Source organism: Triturus cristatus, chromosome 6, assembly GCF_964204655.1.
Source record: "Triturus cristatus chromosome 6, aTriCri1.1, whole genome shotgun sequence".
NCBI lineage: Eukaryota > Metazoa > Chordata > Amphibia > Caudata > Salamandridae > Triturus > Triturus cristatus.
Window position 1 is genome coordinate 171,827,656 of NC_140589.1, and position 24,106 is coordinate 171,851,761.

The 24,106-nt window shown below is 48.0% G+C and overlaps 1 protein-coding gene across 1 annotated transcript in view; it reads left to right on the forward strand.

The window, feature by feature from the left end:
• TRAM2 (translocation associated membrane protein 2) overlaps positions 1-24,106 on the forward strand; it is a 263,049-nt gene that overhangs the window by 179,520 nt on the left and 59,423 nt on the right. Inside the window, exon 5 of the mRNA XM_085610442.1 lies at positions 8,076-8,134. Coding sequence (XP_085466568.1) covers positions 8,076-8,134 — 59 coding nt within the window. The remainder of the gene's footprint in view (positions 1-8,075; positions 8,135-24,106) is intronic.

Consider the following 24,106-nt stretch of genomic DNA (forward strand, 5'->3'; position numbering starts at 1 on the left):
ACTGTGCGATTACGATGCCAATTTCCAACAGCCTCTCAGGGTTGGCCTGTACAACATGAAAAGGCTGTCAGAAAGTGACTTTGGGGGTCCCTAGCAGGCTCCCCTCCACCCTGCGGCCTCTGTGTGGGGGTCGAGGGGGTACCTAACGGACCCCCCTGTAAAACCTGGCACTGTGTGGCTGGCACAATGGGGTGCACGCGACAGGGTGCAGGGATTTACACACACACCCCATTTCCCCATAAGAACCTGTGTTGTCGGGGGCGGAATGCGGGCTCCCATAGGAAACAATGGGAATCCGACAGTGTTCGGTCGCATCGTAATCGGTCGGGCGGAACCGCAAGTCAGTCTGTCCCGAATCCGAGGCGATGTCAGGCGGAAATTTTCCGCACAAATCTTAATCGGACCCCTAGTCTGTTTCTGGGCTACTATCGTGGGTGCTGGACTTTTTATTCTGCCTCTCAGCAACTGCAGTTTAGTACTTAAGCTGTTTCTGTGGTAGAGTGGTGCATGTTTTGGTTCCGAGCTGCTTAGTTGGGTTCTCCTGCAATGGGCTTATTGTGCTTTCTAGGGTGTGTTGGTGCAAACCGTGTTCTTTGTTGTGAGAAACCATCTGTCTAAACAAAGAACTCCCTCATTGTTTAATTCAGAAACGTGGAACTCTGAAGAACACTGTGTTGTACAATCTGTGTGTGACCTTATTTTATGGTGACAGTATTTCTGATTATCCTCCAAGCAAGATTTGCTGGACTAAATATTCCCTTGTGAATAATCCCTTTAGGGACCATCTCTCTAGGCCTTGTATATGGGACTTTTCCCTGTATTTTTTAAATGTTATTAAAGAGCTGGAAATCACCCAACGGAGCAGTCCATCTCTGTGGACCTATTAATAAGAGGGATACTGGCATAGATCGTCTGTCCTTTAACTGTTCCCAGCTGCATTAAGAGCAGTGGTAGCTTTGGTCCTTTGAGTCGGCCAGCCTGTAGTGTGTGGTGAAGTATCGCTAGCTCCATACCATTGTAGGAGTTCGCATCAGAGCAGCTTTTTCCAGAAACCTGGTTTATCTCACCATGGGAGAACCTTTCAATGCAATCCAAATAATTAAACTGCAAATCAGTAGCCATACAGAGAGAAATCATATAGCTGCTTTTTTTTGTGGGCTGATGTTAACTCCGTGTGGCTTCATGGTTGCCTGGCTTTTTGCAGCCATTCCCAAAGTTTAGCTCTCTGGCCCAGCACCACCACTGATGCAGGTGTTTGTAATGAGTGCTTTATGTTCGAGGCATGTGGGCTGCTGAATTCATATCTGTGCATAGATCGCCGCCTAGTTTTGGGTCCGGATGATTGCACATTGTTGTCCTGAAGAGTCTTCGAAGTATCACGAGATAGGTGGCTCCTCCCCTGGACTACAGTGCGCATGGGCATCCCCTCCATCCTTAGATTGTTTTTTTCCGCCATTGGGTTCGGATGTCCTAATCTTAGCTCTTAGAGTAGTTAGGCCTCGTCGGTATTGTTTTCGTTCGGGCCCTTCGACGTCCGCGCCGATCCAGATCGACGATGGAACCTAAGACATCGAATAGCCCCTTCAAGCGTTGCCCTCTTTGCAACGCTAAATATGCTCGCTTCGACGTGCACCCGGTGTGCAACAAGTGCCTCTCTCCAAACCACGACGAAGCCACCTGTATGGCGTGCTCCCGGTTTCGATCGAAGAAAACACTTCGCATTCGTCGAGCAGCTCGGCTCGAGGCGCAGAAAGTAGCGCCAAACCCGGACAACAACTTCGGGACCGAAGATGAGGTCGTGGACCTTGAAGTTCAAAGAGAGATATCGTCGGCGTCGGAGCGTGAATCAGACTATGATGCCAAGGACGAACATATTCTAGATGAAGAGGATGATGAAGTCGTCGAACAGGTAGGAGACGACGGAGAGGCCCTTGGGGCCGAGGAGGATAGCTCGGAAGAGGAGCTACGCCCACAGGTCCACTCAGGGCCCAAAGAGACACTCGATAAGGCTCAGGTCGCGGGATCGCCACAAGGCCTTAGCCAAGATCATTCCTCTTGTTCTTCCGCCCCGCTTAAATGCCCGGCGTCGAACTATCCTAAAGAGCCGTCGGTATCGAAAGCGCCATCACTCGATCGACGAGAATCGAAACTGAAGGCAATGGCACCGAAACCGAAAGTGAAGGAGTCTCTCCACGGCACCAAGGCCTCGAAGCCCTCGGAGCCGAACATGCAAAAGAAGGCTGTCGACGCCGAGAGGAGTCTTACGAACATCGAGCCGAAGGCGGCACCTACCATCAAGGTCAAGGTTGCCGACCCGAAAATATCGACGCCCAGGAGCGTCGACACACATGTGGCGAGCGGCCCACGAGAGCCCCCCCATTCCAGTCTTCGTGGCCCGAAAACGACATTCAGTACGGGGCCTGAGGCCACAACCAAAAGGGCGTCGAAGGATCGTGTCCAATCCGCGGCGCCGTCTCCCTTTGTGAAGCAGAAGGTGTCGGAGTCGTTATTACGCATCCAAACCAAGGCTTCCATGGTTGGCGCAGACACGGCCCCGCAGCCCAAAACGGTCAGCGCGGTTCACATCGCGTCGACACCCATCAAGTTTGGACTCCCACCTGCGGTGCGACCAAAAATGTTCGACGCCAAGAAGGGTCTCGACCCCCAGGAACCTCTCGACCCGAAGAAATCTGTCGAGGCACCGGCAGGCATTCCAACAGAAAAGAGAGCGGTTGCAATACCTCGCGTTGATGAGGATCCCAGGCAATTTATCGATGCCAATACTGGTAGACTTTCTATATACAAGCGGAAAATAGTGTCGGAGACACCAATGGAGCCCTACAAAATTCCATTGAAGAGAAAACGACCAACATCACCAGTTCTAGTGGAACAACTTCCATATTGTGCCACAGACCCTCAGTCATTCTCACCCACACACTCTAATGTGGATGCTGGAGATGTTGATGATATAGAGGACACTTATCCTATGGACACTGACCCTGAAGACCAGAACCAGCCTTGGGTGGACAATACTGATGCAGGGGACCCACATACTGCTCCAGACACACAAGCATATGTGGTGAAAACGTCTCCTACAGAGGATACGGCTGCTTTCAATGCCTTCATTGAAAGAGCCGCCAACAATCATGACGTACAGCTCCACACTGATCCTATTGAGGACGACTTTCTAATGGATACCTTCTCTACCTCAGAAAGATCTGTTAAGACTCTGCCCATGCTAAAGGGGGTCCTCGAACAAGCTACTGACATTTTTTAAGGAGACCACAAGAGGACAGTTGCCTTTAGACTCCTTGGTGGTTTCCAATGCTCGGAAGAGAGCCAACTCACAGACAACGGGTGATGCTCCTCCCCCAGACAAAGAGTCGAAGGTCTTGGAAACATCAGGAAAGAGGGTTGCTGCACAGGCAGCTAACATCTGGAGAATAGCCAACACTCAGGCGCTTCTAGCTAGATACGACAGGGCACATTATGATACCCTAGAGACACTGCTCCAGCACCTCCCAGATGAGTATAAAGAAGGAGCAGAATCCCTGATTACAGAAGGGAAGCTTATCCGCAACGCTTCCATTAAGTGCGCTCTTGACGCAGCTGACACTGCAGCTAGGGCGATTCACACCAGCGTCATGTTAAGACGGCATGCTTGGTTAAGAATCTCTGGATTCAAACCAGAAATACAAACAACTATACTTAATCAACCTGTCAACCCTAACTCCCTCTTTGGCCCTCTTTGGCCCCGAGGTTGACACCACCCTAGAAAAACTCAAAAAGGATACAGAGACTGCAAAGTCTATGGGGGCTCTGCAATCACAGCAGTTTCGGAGTGGGTCCTTTCGTCGCTCCAGCAACAGAGGGCCATCAAGAAGCCAAAACTCCCAACAGTCGCAGTACACTAAAGGAGGTGCACAGACCACCTATAATAAAAATAATAGAGGTGGATACCGTGGCAACAACGTCAAAGGCAGAGGCCGTGGAAACAGCTCCAGGTCCTCCGCCACCAACAAACAGTGACGCCTTGTCACTGCCCCCCGACCACGTAACACCTGTCGGGGGGGAGACTCCAACAGTTCCTGCCAGTCTGGGAATCCATTACTACGGACAGGTGGGTGAGAGAAATTATCCAGTACGGTTATTGTCTAGAGTTCACGTCCACTCCACCCAACATACCACCAAGACACCATCATATGTCCGCAGAGCACTTGCACTTATTTCAACAGGAAGTTCTCAGTATGCTCCAAAAAGGAGCCATAGAACTCGTGCCTGCAAAGGAACGAGGATCAGGGGTGTACTCACTGTATTTTCTGATCCCCAAAAAGGATGGATCTCTCATACCCATACTAGATTTAAGACCTCTAAACCGTTACATTCTCTCGGAGCATTTTCACATGCTCACTCTGCAGCAAGTACTACCGTTGCTCAGTCAGGGAGACTTTCTCCAACATTAGACCTCAAGGATGCGTATTTCCATATACCCATACACCCCTCACACAGAAAGTATCTCAGGTTCACTGTTCTCAATCAGCATTACCAGTTCAAAGTCCACCCTTTCGGGGTAACTACGGCACCCAGAGTTTTCACCAAGTGCCTGGCTACAGTGTCGGCACACTTAAGGAGACAACACATACAAGTCTATCCTTATCTGGACGACTGGCTTATCCAGGGAAAGTCGGCCCAGCACTGTGCCAGCCACATGTCCCACACCATTCACCTTCTTCACAGCCTGGGCTTCTCTCTGAATTATCCAAAGTCCCACCTTCAACCCGACCACGTACAACAGTACCTCGGCGCAACCATAGACACTCTGGCAGCCACGGCACAACCAAATTCAGTCAGGATCAACAGCCTTCAGTTGCTCATAAAGAAATTCAAACCTCAACACTCACTCCCAGCAAGAGTGTTTATGCAGTTGATAGGCATGATGGCCTCCTGCATCTTCATAGTCCCGCACGCAAGATTACATATGCGCCCGCTTCAGGAGTGCTTGGCACGTCAGTGGAATCAGGCCCACGGACAATTAAAAGACCTAGTGTTGGTGAGCGGTCGGGCATACAACTCTCTGCATCGGTGGAATCCACAAAACCTTTGCAAGGGCCGACCGTTCCAGGAGCCTGTTCCACAAATCATACTGACGGCGGACGCGTCTCTCCAGGGATGGGGAGCTCATGTACTCAATCACACAGTGCAGGGACTATGGACGACACAGCAAAAGAGGATGCACATCAACATTCTGGAACTGATGGCAATCTTCCTAGCAATGAAAGCATTCAAACTGCACCTGTGCAACAAAGTCGTGTTGATCCGAACGGACAACATGACTGCCATGTACTACATACAGAAGCAGGGAGGAACACACTCGCCACAGTTGTCTCATCTGGCTCAGAGCATGTGGAAGTGGGCCATTCAGAGGAACATCTTCCTCATGGCGGAACACCTCCCAGGCAAAGACAACCAGATGGCAGATCTGCTCAGTAGACACAGCCACCAGATGCACGAGTGGGAAATACATCCATCAGTACTCCAACCGTACTTCCAGCAGTGGGGTCATCCAGACATAGACCTATTCGCCACAAAGGAAAACGCAAAATGCCAAAACTTTGCCGCCAGTTTCCCACATGCACAGGGCAATGCAATATGGATGAACTGGTCCGGCAGATTTGCGTAGGCTTTTCCCCCAGCGCCGTTAATACCGCTGGTGGCACGCAAACTCAAGCAACACTCAATGACTCTCATCCTGGTTGCTCCAACGTGGGCACGTCAGCCTTGGTACACCACGTTTCTGGAACTCTCCGTGGTACCGCATCAACGGCTACGGCTCACACCCACACTTTTAACGCAGAGCCACGGCGAGATTCAGCACCCAGATCCGCAACAGCTGAACCTGGCAATATGGCTCCTGAGATCTTAGAATTTGGCTACCTAAACTTGCCTCCAGACTGTATGACTATGATCAAGGAGGCACGGAGACCCACTACCAGAGCCTGCTACGCGGCTAAGTGGAAAAGATTTGTCATTTATTGTAAAAATAATGACATCAATCCGCTTGATGCATCAACACAAAACATTATCTGTTATCTATTACACTTATACCGATGCAATCTGGCATACAATTCCATCCGTATACATTTAACCGCACTGGCAGCTTACCTTCAGAATAGGCAGCACCTCTCTCTGTTCAAGGTGCCGGCCATCAGAGCCTTCTTGGAAGGACTCAGGCGTGTGATTCCCCCACGACACCCTCCTTCACCAGTCTGGAACCTAAATGTGGTCCTCACCAGACTTATGGGACCACCTTTTGAACCTCTACACTCCTGTGAGATTCAATTTCTAACATGGAAAGTAGCTTTCCTAGTTGCCATTACTTCCCTAAGACGAGTTAGTGAACTTCAAGCACTAACCATTCAAGAGCCATTTATACAAGTTCATGCAAACAGGGTAGTACTACGCACCAACCCTACATTCATGCCCAAGGTGATTTCGCAGTTCCATATGGACCAATCCATAGAACTGCCCGTGTTTTATCCTAATCCTGAAAATATAGCGGAGAGAATGCTCCACACACTTGATAAGAGCTCTCCTATACTATATTGACAGAACGCAAACTTTCAGGAAAACAAAACCACTGTTTGTTGCCTTTTCTCCACAGCACAAAGGCAACCCCATTTCCAAAGCAGGAATAGCTAGGGGGATAGTTAAGTGTATACAGATTTGCTATGAAAAAGCTAATCGCACACTAACAATTGTTCCAAGGGCCCACTCTACACGAAAGTTAGGGGCCTCCATGGCTTTCCTGGGAAATATTCCTTTAGAGGAGATATGTAGAGCAGCCACATGGTCCACTATACATACATTTACCAAGCACTACTGTGTAGATGTACACTCCAGACAGCAGGCAGCTGTAGGACAGGCTGTTCTCAAAACTCTTTTTCAGACTGCTGCAGCTGGCACGGGCAGCCGCTGCTAATGGAGGGACTGCTATATAATCTATGCACAGATATGAATTCAGCAGCCCACATGCCTCGAATATGCTACTTACCAGTTTGCATCTGTTATTGGCATGTAGGGCTGCTGACATTCATATCGCCCACCCTCCTCCCCAGCGCCTGTAGCAGCTGTAGCATTCAGTAATTACTAGTTAGCATGGTCATCTTTCACTGTATTACACTCCATCTATGCCACAATGGTGAAAAACAATCTAAGGATGGAGGGGATGCCCATGCGCACTGTAGTCCAGGGGAGGAGCCAGCTATCTCGTGATACTTCGAAGACTCTTCCAGGACAACAATGTGCAATCATCCGGACCCAACACTAGGCGGCGATCTATGCACAGATATGAATGTCAGCAGCCCTACATGCCAAGAACAGATGCATACTGGTAAGTAGCATATTCAATATTTTTACCAAAACAGATAGGGCCCCAATACAACTTGACATCAAGGGCTTTGACAGTGGACTGCAAATTGCAAGGGCTCGCCTTATTTACAGTTACTTACTGCTTTAATATAGTTTTTTTCTTTTGGGTTCTTTCTTATGTTTAATGTATTGCCTACATACTGATCTGCCTCTATTTGAAGTGAAGCTTTAACAACACCATAATACCATTTTTGTACTTATTTCTTTAAAATATTTATGTAACTCTGCCTTACCTTGAGCTCATTAGAGCAGATCTTGTGCTTGACAAAGATGTGACAATTTCACCACTATAACATTAAATCAATAAACAGCTAATCGGGAATTTATACCAGAATGTTCTTCATACGGAGAGTAAAAAGCAGCATTGATGTAGAAAAGCTTAGGAGAATGGAGGCAATGATGTAGGGCTGGGAAACTGCCACCTTGGGGCCAGACATGTCGTAAATAAGCTGCATGTGCAGCACTACCTCAACACGCATGCAGACCCCATACCTACTACCATGCTCATATCACTCTTGTCCCAGGCAGGCTGGGAATGTTCTTAGTATGCGTTGTTTGCAAACAGTGTCTTGCTGCTTACAGATGCGCCATGTGATAAATGCTTCATTTGATTTTTTTCTAATGCGCATTTTTGTGTTGTCTTTCAGGAAGGATATTTATCAAATCCAAAAAGTCTGTGGGAAAACTATCCTCATGTCTATCTCCCGTAAGTAACCTGCTTTGAAAGTGCCTTGCCTAAATGTTTTGATGGGAATTTTATTTTTTGTCAGGAAATAGGCTGACCAACCCAGTCATCCTTGCGTTAGAACAGTAACATGATTGTTGGGCAGGGGGACAAGGAAGTGCTGCTCTCTGTCTCTGATATTGTCCGCGCCTGCAGTCGAACCACTGGTCTCCCCCTATGGTAAGCCCTCGAGCTGTAAGGCATTCAGTTTGCGACCGTGTCCCATTTAGTTCTATGTACACGTTAGTGTATCTGCAATACCCGGTGAGGTCTATGCCCCATTTGTTGGAAGTATTGCAGGGGGTTTGTGGAAGTTTCCGGGATTTGTACCAACAAAGGTAAATCCAAATTATTCCTGCTAGGCAAACTGGGACGGGTGGGCAAGACCCTCCCCGGAGGCCTGGGCCTGCACTTGGAGAGGGAGAAGAAGATTTGGTGTCTGAGACTGGGTAACCAGATGTGAGATGGCTTAGTAGGACCTTAAGGTGGGCAAGATGATAGATGGATTGCATCAGTCTGTGGATTTCTGGAAAACACTCCTGCTGTCTGTGATATGATGGGTTGCCCTGGACAAAAGTGTTTTTGCCATGTTGCTTGTTCGTTTTGCAGAATGTGCTGTCTGGTTTTGGCTGCACTGTTCATCTTCCTGGGCAGGTTGTTGTGTGACCTAGTGTGGGCAGGGAAGTGCAGCCCAGTAAAGTTGGATACCTTGAAACTCTCTCGGGTAGCCCTTGGTGAGTTGGTTCGATGAGGGCCCTCACTGGGAACAAGCATTTGCAATGCAATGGGTCTCGCATTTGCGAGAGTTTAGGCTATTGGCATTGTAAATGACAATGCCTTTTATTTTTCTGTTTGGCTAATTAACACCTAAATAAAAGGCATTGTCATTTACAATGCCAATAGCTCAAACTCTTGTAAATGCGAGGCCTATTCAAAGAAGCTGCAGTATTGTCCCAGGCTGCTCGGAAAGTGAAAGCACACATAGCGCACTGAATGTTGTAGGAAAGCATATTGTGCCTGCAATAGGAGAAACTGATTAAAGAAAATGGTGCTTATAGACTAAATAAGACATACAGTGTAACAACCGAAGTAAAAGGTCCAGTCCTCATTGTAGGTTATAAATTAAGACCATGCGGTACTAAGGAGGGACTAACAAGCCTATTAGCGAATCAGAAGCCAGCATTTACGAAGGGCAATGACACAAGCCAATGCCAATTATGGGCGGAGAGTGGACAAGGCTTCTATTTCATACTCCAATAGAGGCAGCTGCAGATGCTCTGCCCAGGCTCGACCTAAAAAGTGCTGGTACTCAGTACCGGCCTATTGAAAGCACCAGTTATAACCATAGCACATTGTTTAGACTCTGCCACCAGTGCCAAAATAAGCAACAAACTAGCTGCCTATGTACCCTGTACTGATATAATTAATATTATAAACAACCACTATCTAACAGGACACAAACCAGATATATAAACCCCTTTGGAATTGTAAAAAAATTGATACAAAAGTTAGTTACATCTGTACTAGCTCATAGTTTGAGGAGAGTGCACATTTGCTTGCATCTGTGGTTGCTGTGGCCACCAGTGCTTCGTTGTTGGTAACAGTGACTGTAACACTGTTTAATTGAGGTAGTAACGCATTTAAATCATGAATAAAGAATGTTAGTGTGCATGATTGCCCTTTTTTGCTCCTACAAGTAAATCTCCCTCAAACGCCTAAAGCACCTGGCACAAATATGACACTAGGGTTTTCTCGTCGCATTTTTACATTTCATTATTGGCTACAAACTGTGAGTACAATTAGTTAGTACACATATCGTTAAGTGTACCATCGTCCGACAAAATTTACAAATGGTAAATAATCGCCATTCTTGCCAAAGCAACCCTGCATGAGGAGAAGACCATAAATATGGCCAGTAAATACAAGGCGGTTTGCTTTGCAACAAGCCGAAACTGAAAGCATGATATCCGTCTCTGTAATAGTTGAGGTTCAGCCTGGCAGAGTCTGCTTCAGTACTCCAAAGACTATTATATGCATCGTGGATCCTCTGTGACGTGCTTTATGCACCTGTTACTCAAAGATGCAGTCAGAAATCAAATGCCCGCTTACTGCCACATGTAACAGCCATCAGTCAGGCCAGGCAACAAGGAGTTGTCTTTTGCATTGTATGTAGGCTCTCGAGCCATCAGACTAGCTACCCAAATCACCTTCGGCAGACTAATCACTGCACTAATTTGCTTTGCAATTGAGGTTGAGTGCATTTTAGAAGAAGCCGTTCACTCCCTCAGAGCGCCTCCCGCGAGTAATCTGTGCGGCGGCCACCGCTGCCATTGTAACCAAAAAATAAAAGTGGAAGCGTGAATGGTGCCCAGAAAATAAACCAGTTCATTTTTGAAGAAAACCATTCACTACCTCAGAGCGCCTCCCGCGAGTTGTGTGTGGCGGCCAATGTTACCAAAAAAATAAAGGTGAAAGCGCAGAAAATGAACATGAGAAGCGCCAGCCATTGCCCAAGGGCAGCGTCCCGCTAGTGTGTGGCGCCCACCGCCGCCACTTCAAAGAATTAAAAACAAAACTTCAAGTGCGCATGATGCAGAAAATAAACATGAGAAGCGCCGGCCATTGCTCAAGGGCAGCATCCCGCGAATGGTGTGTGTGGCGCCCATGACCATAAATTGGTCTATAAAATAGACAGCAGGTCCACCTTTGCAGAGAGTATAGCCTTATGGGCACTGAAGCCTTTTTATAACATGCATAAAGATATCTCAACACACCATGGCTCGGGGTGGGGGGGTTGTGGAGAGACCGCAACAGTTTTTACACTATGCTAGTGCGCAATACGTGAATGATCTGGTCCACATTCCTGACACTCCGCAGGAACACACCTCACTGCAAGCGTTGTTAGCACTATCAGGTTGCAGACAAGTGATCACTCCCTTTCATTTAGTCTTGGAGGCTGCTAGGGGAGGTACAACTGATCGAGCCCGGTAGTACCCATTGGCCAAAGACTTGACATATGTGGAATGGAAGAAAGCCTATGAAAAGTATCACTATTTCCACAGAATGTATGACTCCTAAATAACTCTCCAAGATCTCCCTCTGCATGCAGTAGATGCAGATAACCCAACGCAGACTAACTTCTCATGACATGGGGGTGCCCATGGATTGTGAGCTTTGGGTAGGGGAAGCCCTGGCACAAGTTGCAAAGCTGGATCTGGGGGGCTCTATAAAATTGTTTCTCCTGCGTTTTGTTTCACAGCGGAAGTGCCTGAAAATAAAAGCTAGATTGATTGCTTTGGGTGTGATCCTAGTGCGACGTTGGATTGCCATACACTGGGCATCATGAGCCCCTGATATTGGGCATTGGGAGATGTGAGTGGTATTGGGCGAACACGAGTAGCTCACCCGTCGATGAGTGTCGCAGATGACTTGGTGGTTTGGGGGGGGGAAATGCTCACTAAATTAATGGATCCCCCTTTGTATCCATGGATCCTCCATGATGTCAGATAAGGTGATGTGTTCTTGAATACAACAGGTGTCATGTAATATAACCATACTAACTGTGCTTGTAGTGATAGATGTATTTTTGAGATGGTCAAGTGATTTGCGTGGGTGTTGATATTTACATTGAACATACACCATAGATTGAGGTATATGGACTAAGAAACTTCACCCACCTTTCAGCATTCAGATATTTGTGGGCGTTTGGAAAAAAGTTGAGATGGCTTGGCTTAGCAAATCTCAGCTTGAGACCAAGGCAGGAGTTAGAGAGGAGAATAGTTGTTGCATATAACCCTCAAAACACGAGGCCACTTGATCTCCAACAGTATTGTTGCTTTGTGATCTCTGGTCAGTTCTATCATAGGTTCAGAAAGAATATTTTCATGTCCTCCCGGGTAATGTATGTTTCCTACAATGTTGGGGAAAAACAGTGTTTTGAAAATACCCCTCACACACCAAAAGGACCCTTGGTGTCATGCTTCATCATAGGGGTCTTCCCGCCCCTCTACGGGACAGGGCGTGCTACGATTACGTGGGAGCACCTTTTTGTTGTGAAAACGACTATGTGTTTTGTAGGGGAGTGAGTGCAAGGGTCAGGAGTGGATGGGTGGGTGAGGTTAAAAAATACCTGGCTCGTGGGTTAGAAAATAATGTTCGAGGCATGTGGGCTGCTGAATTCATATCTGTGCATAGATCGCCGCCTAGTGTTGGGTCCGGATGTTTGCACGTTGTTGTCCTGGAAGAGTCTTCGAAGTATCCTTGGATAGGTGACTCCTCCCCTGGACTACAGTGCGCATGGGCATCCTCTCCATCCTTAGATTGTTTTTTTCCGCCATTGGGTTCGGATGTGCTATCTTAGCTCAAGTTAGGAAAATAATTGGGTCCAGGCCAAAAGGCCTTTAGTTCGCGTCGGTACTGTTTATCGATCGGGTTTCGATAGCATTTTGTTAGTTTACTAACTTTCAGCACCGACTTCTTTCGCATTTACCTGTCCATCGACTACTTCGACGATGGAATCCAGGACGCCATTCAAAAGGTGTCCGGTATGCAATGCGAAGTACCCACACATCGACGTCCATCCGGTGTGCAACAAATGCCTTTCGCCGGACCACGACGAATCGACATGCATGGCCTGTGCCCGGTTCCGTTCCAAGAAGACTCTAAGGAACCGAAGAGCGGCGAGACTCGAGGCGCGGCACGCGGCACCGGCCCCAACAGACATCTTCGACGAGGCCGACGTCGAAGAATTAGAAGTCATACCCTCCAGTCCCGTTTCCGAACACGACCCCGGATCGGACGAGGGCGACGAGTCACTCTTCCACAGAGGTGAAGACGACACCGAGGTAGGAGACGACGAGGAGGCCTTAGGGGCCGAAGAGAGTAGCTCCAATGATGAACAAGGCCTACCTGTTCAAACCGAAGAAACACCAGCGCCACAGCCTTTGGCTCCGGTCGAGGGATCGCCTTCGGGCCTTACCCGAGACCCATCCCGTAGTTCTTCGGCCCCGCCCTCGGGCCCGTCCTCGGACGTTCAGCGGCAGCCATTGCTGCATAAGCCAGCTGGTTTCCCTACCACAAAACCGAAACCGAAAGCTGCTCCGGTTCATACGAAACCGAAACTGAAAGTGGCGCTGGTCGGATCGAGGCCTTCGACGCCAGCGCAACGCGTCGGCACCGACCGCACCAAGAGGGACTTCGGTGCCGAACTGGAATCGGGCGACATCGGAGTCGACAAACGGAAAAAGGCCATCGGCACCGAGAAACCTACTCGGCTACCGACGCCAACGACACCGAGGGCAATACCGCCTGCTTCGCCTCGCGTCGCTCCCTCGAGGACCCGCCGGCACCGAAAAAATCCACGCCCGGCTCTACGAACCTGCCCGGTGCCAAAGCCTCAAAGACGCCCCAAGTGCGGCCTGCTGCGACGCAAAGCAACAAAACCACGGCGGCCCTCAAAGACCCGTCTGGTTCCGGCCCGATCGGAGCTCCAGCAACCTCTACGGGGCCAGCCAACATTACCTTCGGCTTGCCTCCGTCAACAATCCCGAAGATGTTCCAACTCAGGACACGGGTTACCCAGACTCCGGTTCCACCGGACGAGACGTCTCCGTCACGTGTCATCGACGCCGACACTGGCAGGATGATTCTCCACGACCGAAGAATAACTTCGGAACCGCCATTGGACCCTTTCAGGATCCCACTAAAAAGGAAGCTGCCTGTGGAATCAGAACCTCTCCTTTATGAACCGTTCCATTCCTCCTACCAGGATCCACACCGGTTCTCCCCCACACGCTCCGACACGGATGCATTGGAGGACTACATGGATGACCAAGCACCCTACCATGTAGACACAGACCCTGATGACCAGCAGGACCCTGATCAAACTTGGGGCGACCCTGCAGACCCCAGTGCACCTCTCGATACACAGGACCCACAACTCTATGGGGCAAAAACATCTCCCACGGAGGATACTGCGGCGTTCAACGCTCTTATTGAACGTGCTGCAAATAACCATGGGGTACAGCTTCACTCAGATACCATCGAGGATGACATTCTAATGGACACTTTTGCATCCTCAGAAAGACATGTAAAAACTCTGCCAATGCTGAAGGGGGTCCTCAAACCAGCTAAGGACATTTTCAAGGAACCCACCAGGGCACGAGTGATAAACCCCAGGATTGATAAAAAATACAGATCAGCACCTGGGGATCCTACTTACATCAAAGGACAATTACCACTCGACTCCATCGTCGTAGCGAATGCTCGCAAGAGGGCACACTCGCAAACGACAGGTGACGCTCCTCCCCCGGACAAAGAGTCCAAGGTGCTAGAGACCTCCGGCAAGCGAGTTGCCGCCCAGGCTGCCAACATATGGCGCATAGCCAACACTCAAGCGCTCCTCGCTCGCTACGATAGAGCGCACTATGACACATTGGAGCAACTACTCCAACATCTCCCTGACCAGTTCAAAGAAGGTGCAGAAATTCTTATCAGAGAGGGACAGCTACTCACAAATGCTTCCATCAAATGTGCACTAGATGCTGCAGACACGGCTGCCAGGGCCATTAACACAAGCGTCATGCTGCGACGACATGCCTGGCTACGAATCTCAGGATTCAAGCCTGAGGTACAAAACAACATACTGAACCAGCCCGTCAACCCCGACTATTTATTCGGCCCAGAGGTTGACACCACCCTCGAAAAGATAAAAAAGGACACGGACACTGCATAGTCCATGGGCGCCCTCCAAACTCAGTCCTTTCGGAGCGGCTCCTTTCGTCGCCCCGGAAACAAGGGGGCAGGTAGAGGACAGGGGTCACAACAAACGTATAACAAAGGCAATACACAGACCACCTACGATAAAAACACCCGAGGTGGATATCGTGGCTCCAGTACAAAGGGCAGAGGACGTGGCTACGGCAACACCAGGTCCTCCCCCAAGAACAAGCAGTGACGCCCTCTCCCTTCCTCCCGACCACATAACACCTGTCGGGGGAAGACTACAAAGGTTCCTGTCCACGTGGAACTCCATCACCACAGACAGGTGGGTCAAAGATATTGTAAAATACGGTTACTGTCTGGAGTTAACCTCCACTCCACCCACAATACCACCAAGAAACCGTCCTATGTCCTCAGAGCACTTAACGCTCTTACAGCAAGAGGTGCAAAGTATGCTTCTAAAAGGCGCTATAGAGGTCGTCCCCATCCACGAGCAGGGTACGGGGGTTTACTCCCTCTACTTTTTAATTCCAAAGAAGGACGGGTCGCTCAGGCCTATATTAGACCTGAGACCCCTGAACCAGTACATTCTTTCAGAGCACTTTAACATGCTCACCCTACAGCAAGTCCTTCCGCTTCTCAAGCAGGGAGACTTCCTAGCCTCACTGGACCTCAAGGATGCGTACTTTCACATACCCATCCACCCCTCACACAAAAAATACCTCAGGTTCACTGTTCAGGGGCAGCACTATCAGTTCAAAGTCCTTCCCTTCGGCGTGACAACAGCGCCCAGGGTTTTCACGAAGTGCCTAGCTACGGTGGCAGCACATTTACGGAGGCAGCATATACACGTCTACCCGTACCTAGACGACTGGCTCGTTCAAGCGAAGTCAGCCCAGCAATGTGCAAGCCACATGTCCCGCACCATTCACCTTCTTCACAGTCTGGGATTCTCACTAAATTACCCAAAGTCCCATCTCCAGCCCGCACACGTACAACAGTACCTAGGTGCGACTATAGACACTCTGGCGGCCACAGCTCAGCCAAATTTAGTGAAGATCAACAGCATACAACTGCTGATCTCCAAGTTCAAACCTAATCACTCGCTTCCAGCGCGAGTGTTTATGCAGTTGATAGGCATGATGGCCTCCTGCATCTTCATAGTCCCGCACGCGAGGTTACATATGCGCCCACTTCAGGAGTGCCTAGCACGTCAGTGGAATCAGGCTCAAGGACAGTTGAAAGACCTAGTGTTGGTGAGCGGTCGGGCATACAACTCTCTGCATTGGTGGAATCCACAAAACCTTTGCAAGGGCCGACCGTTCCAAGAGCCTGTTCCGCAAATAGTACTGACAGCGGACGCGTCTCTCCAGGGATGGGGAGCTCATGTACTCCACTACACAGTGCAGGGACTATGGACGACACAACAGAAGAAGATGCACATCAACCTTCTGGAACTGATGGCAATCTTCCTGGCCATGAAGGCATTCAAAGTACATCTGTGCAACAAAGTCGTGTTGATCCGGACGGACAACATGACTGCCATGTACTACATACAGAAGCAGGGAGGAACACACTCGCCACAGTTGTCTCATCTGGCTCAGAGCATGTGGAAGTGGGCCATTCAGAGGCACATGTTCCTCATGGCGGAACACCTCCCTGGCAAGGACAACCAGATGGCGGATCTGCTCAGCAGACACAGCCACCAGATGCACGAGTGGGAGTTACACCCATCAGTACTCCAACCGTACTTCCAGCAGTGGGGTCATCCAGAGATAGACCTATTCGCGACAAGCGAAAACGCAAAATGCCAAAGCTTCGCCGCCAGATTCCCACATCCGCAGTCGCAGGGCAATGCGATATGGATGAACTGGTCCGGCAGATTTGCGTACGCTTTTCCCCCAGCGCCGCTGATACCGCTGGTGGCTCGCAAACTACGACAACACTCCCTGACACTCGTCCTAGTCGCTCCCACGTGGGCTCGCCAGCCGTGGTACACCACCTTCCTCGAACTTTCCGTGGTGCCGCATCAAAGGCTGCGGATCAAACCCGCGCATTTGACGCAGAACCATGGAGAGGTTCAGCACCCAGATCCGCAACAGCTGAACCTGGCGATCTGGCTCCTGAAGTCCTAGAGTTTGGCTATCTCAACCTGCCACCTGACTGTATGGACATCATCAAGGAGGCCAGGAGACCCACTACCAGGGCTTGCTATGCAGCCAAATGGAAAAGGTTCGTCATTTATTGCGGTAATAATGACATCAACCCGCTGGACGCATCCATCCACAACATCATCTGTTACCTCTTACACCTATACCGATGCAATCTGGCGTACACCTCTATACGTGTCCATTTGACCGCAATATCAGCCTATCTGCAAACCAGGCAGCACCTCTCTCTATTCAGAGTGCCTGCCATCAAAGCATTCTTGGAAGGGCTCAAACGAGTCATTCCACTTGGTCCTCACACGCCTGATGGGTCCACCCTTTGAACCTCTACACTCATGCGAGATTCAATTCCTTACCTGGAAAGTGGCCTTCCTAGTAGCGATCACTTCCCTAAGAAGAGTTAGTGAACTCCAGGCACTAACCGTTCAACAGGGTCGTACTACGTACCAACCCCAAATTCATGCCCAAGGTAATATCGCAGTTCCACATGAATCAGACTATTGAACTGCCAGTTTTCTTCCAAAACCCACAAACTGTTGCAGAAAGGGCGCTACATACACTAGATGTACGGAGGGCCCTCATGTACTACATCGACAGGACTAAACCATTCAGGAAGACAAAACAACTGTTCGTTGCCTTTGCCCCACACCACAAAGGTAACGCCATCTCCAAAGCAGGGATAGCCAGATGGATAGTTAAGTGTATTCAAATCTGTTATCAAAAGGCAAAACGCACATTAACTATTCCACCACGAGCCCACTCAACACGTAAGTTGGGGGCTTCCATGGCCTTCCTAGGGAATATTCCCCTGCATGATATATGCAGAGCAGCCACATGGTCCACTACACACACATTTACAAAACACTATTGTGTAGATGTGCAGTCAAAACAGCAGGCAGCTGTAGGACAGGCTGTTCTCAAGACACTTTTTCAGACCGCTGCAGCTGGCACGGGTAGCCGCCGCTAATAGAGGGCACTGCTATGTATTCTATGCACAGATATGAATTCAGCAGCCCACATGCCTCGAACTGAATATGCTACTTACCAGTATGCATCTGTTCTTGGCATGTAGGGCTGCTGACATTCATATCGCCCTCCCTCCTCCCCGGCGCCTGTCGCAGCTGCAGCTCTCAGAATTACTGCAAGCATGGTCATCACTTTCTGTATCTACTCCATCACTGCCACAATGGCGAAAAACAATCTGAGGATGGAGAGGATGCCCATGCGCACTGTAGTCCAGGGGAGGAGTCACCTATCCAAGGATACTTCGAAGACTCTTCCAGGACAACAACGTGCAAACATCCGGACCCAACACTAGGCGGCGATCTATGCACAGATATGAATGTCAGCAGCCCTACATGCCAAGAACAGATGCATACTGGTAAGTAGCATATTCATTTTAATATACCTGTGAGCTTGTATTATTAAAATGGGGGGACAAAGGTAAATATGCCTCAATGAGCTGTGCCTCCTAGGTCACTCAACATGTTTCGAAGCTCCTCAAGCTGCTGCTTCAGGACTAGTGAGATCCCTATCTACACTCACGAAATTATGTGGAGTGCAAATTTACACTAATATTCACAAGAAATTCAGTGCATGTTGATTCCCAATGCACGTGTTAGATACTTGATTAGGTATCCTGAATCAATTCATCTGAAATAAAGAACGGAGGTACATGTATTATAATGCGCGACATATAATAAGGCCAACCATCGTGATAGTATAACAAACCTGCAAAAAGGAAGTGAGATGAGTGACCATGTATTTCCTTATTATTAATCATAGTGCAGTTGGATGGTGGCGTGTCCCGCTGAAACAGTAGGAGGAAAAAGAGACAGACAAAGACTAACGCACATGAAACATAAAGCACACACACTATGTCAGGGGATCAGGTCTAATGATCCAAATCGTAGGGTTCTGCCATGCCTTTAAAAAATAAAAAGGGGAGGGGTAGGTTTATTGATGATAGTTAATAGGAAAAAGTATTGTGGGGAGAAAAGAGCGACCTACTTGTTTTAAAGAGTTAAAATGCCCCATGAGCCTGTAACTGAGTGCCTGTATTTGCAGCCTAGAAGGAAGAGGTTACATGAAGAGGTATTACTTCCAAAAAGGTCACCTCGGCGTTCTTCCAAACTTACTGCACGTCTAAGAGGGTCCCCGGCCATGCTGTACTCACTACTTCTGGGTCACTGCTCCGCTGTGTCTGGCCTCCCCGCGGCTCCGCTGGACAATGGAGCTCGATGGGCGGGGGGTTTAAATGCAGTGGCTAATTGGCAACCCGCTCTGGCGGGAGAAGCAAATCGAAAGCACCTGCGTTTGTGGCCGGTTTCGGAAAGCTGGAGTGCTAACTCGTAGTGCTTTTCCAAAAAGGTTCCGGTTGCTGAGTTGAGCGCTCAAGTGCCGGAAGGAGAACACGCATCATAACGCTAGGGGTGCGCTGAGCGCTGTATTCCCGGAAGAGGAGCCCGCGTAAATGACGTGCGCACCGGTTAAAGAGCTGGAGTGGTAACGCTAAACGCTAAATTGCATGATATTCAAGGGGGTGTGTACCCCAAGAGTGAGAACGCGTCAAGCTGATTGGGTTGATAATAGGATTGTTTTTCTAAAAACCCATCATAATTTGGGGACAGTTGTAGGAAATGTCAAGAGGTAATACAAAAGGAGGTAAAAAGAGGGGTTGCCGCTAGTACCAAGGCATTATAGGTTCTAGCAGTTGGTTGTGCGAGGTAGGGTAGGTACCCTGGTATTGTAGCCAGGGTATGGGGGATTTTAATAGTATTGGAATGGAAAGTCTGCTTGGCGGGCCAACATTACTTAAAAACACTAGTACTTTCGTGAGACACAAAAAGTTGTTGGAGAAGCAGGTTCCAGAAGTTTACAGTGCTCCCGGATGGGGGTAGTTCATGAGAACTGGTTCCATGGTATATCGTCATTGAGCCCTTCGACGTGTGTACCTAAACGGAATACCCATCTTTGTTCTTTCTCAAAAAGACCAACTTCCCTATTCAGTTGCTAAATGACGGTCCACTTAAGGTCACTTGTTCCATGGTTGTTGGTTAGGTAGCGGGTAGCCATCTTAGTTGTACTCTTCTTGCAGTGAATGTTACTCTTATGCTCCCCGATTCGGATCTTGACAGGTCTTGAGGTCATTCCAATGTAGTCAAGGTTGCATGGGCAAGTGATCATGTAGATGGTATTCTTACTATTGCAGTTAGTGAAACCTCTTTGCTTCCATTCATTTCCATTTCTGAATTTCAAGAACGTACTTTTGCAGGTTAAGTGGCACATGCTACAACTGCCACAGGGTTGGTGACCCTGAACCGGAGGTAAAAGTTGGTCCCTAGGTCTGGTGGGTGGGAGTCTCTTCGGTCTGGTGTTAACCAGCATGTCTTTTAAATTTCTCCCTCTCTTGTGGGCAAACATTGGTTTGGGAAAATTTAATTGGCAACTATTGAGGAATCTCCAGTGTTTATTCACCACCTTGGTGATCTGGTTTGAGTGTGTGTTGAAAGTGGTTACACAGATGGGTCGCTCATGTTGTTCGATCGTCACTTTATCCTCCAGCAATGAATCCCGGCTGTTATTCCTTGCCCTTTCCGTGGCCTTGTCAATGACTCTTGTGGGATAGTTTTGTTGCAGGAGTTTGGTTTTCAGGTCTGCTGCCTGGCTTCTGTAGTGATGTAACCCGGTACACTTTCCCCGGAGGCGGAGGAATTGTCCGTAAGCAAGATTTTTCCTCAAATGGCGTGGATGAAAGCGGTTATACATGAGCAAACAGTTCTTAGCTGTTGGCTTAAAGTGTGTCTTAGTTTTTAGGGTACCTTCATCCGGGTAAATGTTTAGGACCAGAAATACCAGATTGGTGCAAGAGATGGTTCTGGTAAATGTCAGAAAATTGTTCTGACCGTTTAACCATACCATGAAGGCTTCAGTGGAGGGGGTGTCCCCTTCCCAAATGATTAGTATGTCATCTATATACCGTTTCCAGGTTTTTTTATATTGTGGTAGAAGGGGTTCGAGGGACTCAGGATTATTTTGGACTCCAGGTTGTACACATAGAGACCAGCTAGACTGGGAGCAAAAGTGCTCCCCATGCTGGTCCCGTGTTTCTGTAGGTAATATGTGTCTTCGTACATGAAGTAGTTCTTGGTGAGTGCCAAAGAAACGCACTCCATCACCACATTTCGTGGTGTCTGGTATTCCCATTCGGTGGAGAACAGAACCTCCTCAATTATAGTTAATGTTTCATCATGAGGGAGGCTCGTATATAGGCTCTCTACATCGAGTCCTATGAGGATGTTCTTTTTAGGGTCAAACTCTGTTTTGGAGTAGTTGAAGCACCGCCTTGGTGTGCTTTAAATAGGTATCTGTCGATTGGACCATGGGGCGGAGGAATGCATCCGCAGATTTAGACAACGGTTCCAAAATGGAATCTATCCCTGAGACAATGGGGCGCCCTGGTGATTGCCCTAGATTTTTATGAATCTTGGGTGGCCAGCATCAACACTGGGCTCCCCCACCTGGCCTTCACCTCTCTAGTCAAGAAAGGCATCCGAGTTTTAAGCGCTTGCTGCTGCTGAGATTTAAGCACTTGCTTTTGAGATCTTGCTTATATTTCCAAGTCACAGCTTCGAATCCTTCAGTTTTGACTCCGCCTTTTGTGCTTGAACTGTCAATAAAATGAACACCAAATTTGATATAATTAAAAGAACATTCTCTGCAAAACAGGTGACCAAAGCACTGCATAAATGATAAATTATTATTACTGCTGCACCAGCCAGTGTGCTTTTTAGTTCGGTCTTGTGCACATTATTGAGACAGGCGGCTACCACTTTGCTTCAGTACATCTATATAAAAGTATCTGTTCTCCAGGTATGCAATGTGTGTGGTATTTCAGTTGGAGTCACTGCTCTTTCTTCTTTAATTCTTCTTTGAATGTTGTCTGAGTTGTAGGCAGATGTCTGTTGTTTCATGTTCAAAACATATAGTGAGCATGAATCTTGCCATATCCATGACCTACAATAAAGACCAGGGTAGCTTTACACACATTGTTTAGTTGTGGTGTAGCTCTGTGCTCCTTCTTGGTATTTAGGTGTTCATCCATAAAGTGACCTCTCGGCCAGATTCACATAAAGTAAATCCTCCAGGGGCTTTGCATGAAATTCTATGATCCTCATTAGTTTCTAGGTGTCCTTCCCCTTCCTTGCACCAGTGTTAACCGGCTGGACACGAATCCAGTGATATCAGTGTACAGTTTTCTGATGTAATGTTCAGTTGAACCATTCTGCCTTTCAATTTCTCTGCACATCCGATTAATATTTAAATACTATTTTTATTTTATAGGAGCCGTTCATGCTCCTTGTGAAGTTGTTTGTAGATGTACCAAAGCACAGAGTGGCACACAAAAAATCGCGTATAATATGCCACTAGTGATGAATCTTCAGTCTTCGATGTGGAGGATTCTTCTTTAGGACTGGATTACTCATCAGTCCGGCGCTTTCTGCTTTAATTGGTGACGACAGCCTGAGCTCGGTGTCTACATTTGTGCTTTCCCGAGTTCCTCAAATACAGTTGTGTTTTGTCAATTGGATCATTCATTTGCCCAAGACTTGGATACTTAATCATGAAGAAAAAGTACTGAATAGAAGAACGGATACCAGTCCGTGTTCTATCGTGTGATCTGTTTTGGATTTAGCCCTGAGGAAGCCCGTTGGCGTGAAACGCGTTGGCTGTGGCTGTGTGTATCCCTCATGCTGTTGAACCAATAAAGACGAATCCTCCACATCGAAGACTGAAGATTCATCACTAGTGGCATATTATATGCGATTTTTTTGTGTCTCTGTGCTTTGGTTTATTGAGAATATATTCGGTCTTGTAGCAGCGGACCTCGGAGGTGGGCACGCACTCCATTAAAAATCTGTTCAAAATACATCCAGTGATCAAAGGGTTAGTGCAGTTTTAATCATCCATTTTTTGGAGTTGCAATTGTTTGTAGATGTAGCGGGCTTTACCTTTGACTGTAGCCAATGCTTTATTTTCTCTTCTATCATTGTTTTGAGATGTCATCAATTCTGAAACTATACCGCTTGTGTGGACTATTTGAGGCACAAAATAGAGAGATTTCTGGATAAATGGTATGAAGATATGAAAGATCAGGAAGGTAGGAGCAGAAGGTGATGGAGGGCAGACAACTGTACCCCTTCTTCGAGTTATTCTTTAGCCCTCTCTCACTGTGCACAAACTACCACTAGATCTAATGGACCATGATTTAAGACTGACCGAAACGTGCATCCTGTATCACCTGTTGTCTTTCATAAATGTTGAGGCCAAGCTCATAGCTGAAGTCTTTGCTAATCGCCTAATCACAGTTATCGGGTATCTGAGTCCAACAGATCCGACACCTGTATTACATTGTTGCATTGGTGGATCTATTCTACAACTCATTAGCACTTCCATTGGTTGACTTCAGGGACGAGTTTGATGCAATACTGCCTGTTTGCAGTGTTGGAGAAGATTAATATTGGTCCCAAATTCCTAAAGAATCTATTCCTAGAGGGGCTAGGGACGTGCCATCATGTGTGTGTATTATAAGAAGGGCACTATGCAGGGATGCCCCAGTCCTCTTTTCTAATTGCCCGGCCATAGAGAATGTGGCAGAATTTTAGGATAGACCTGGAACTAGAGCATCACTGTATACAGAGAGAGAGATTGTGAGAGTGTGTGTGAGTAAGTGTGTGTTGTGTCGTGTCAGATTTAAATATTATAAACAAACGTGATTTTGCATTGAAATGTAGTTGGCAAATTAATATATTTGACAAGGTGCAGTGTATGTTTTTTCTGTGTCGCCTACCAGCACCTTCACCAACTGCGGGGGTGAGCGAGGAGGCCAAATAGAGCTGGGGCACATGCCCCATGTGGTCCTCAGACGCCACTTTTTAAATCCGACCTACAATACCACTTACTAGCTCTGGGACGGCCACATCATTCTTTTGGTACTGTTGGTTCTCTCTTCGAACACCTTCAGTGCAAAAGTTCTGTTAACGTCCAGGATATGGCGCTATTTGCG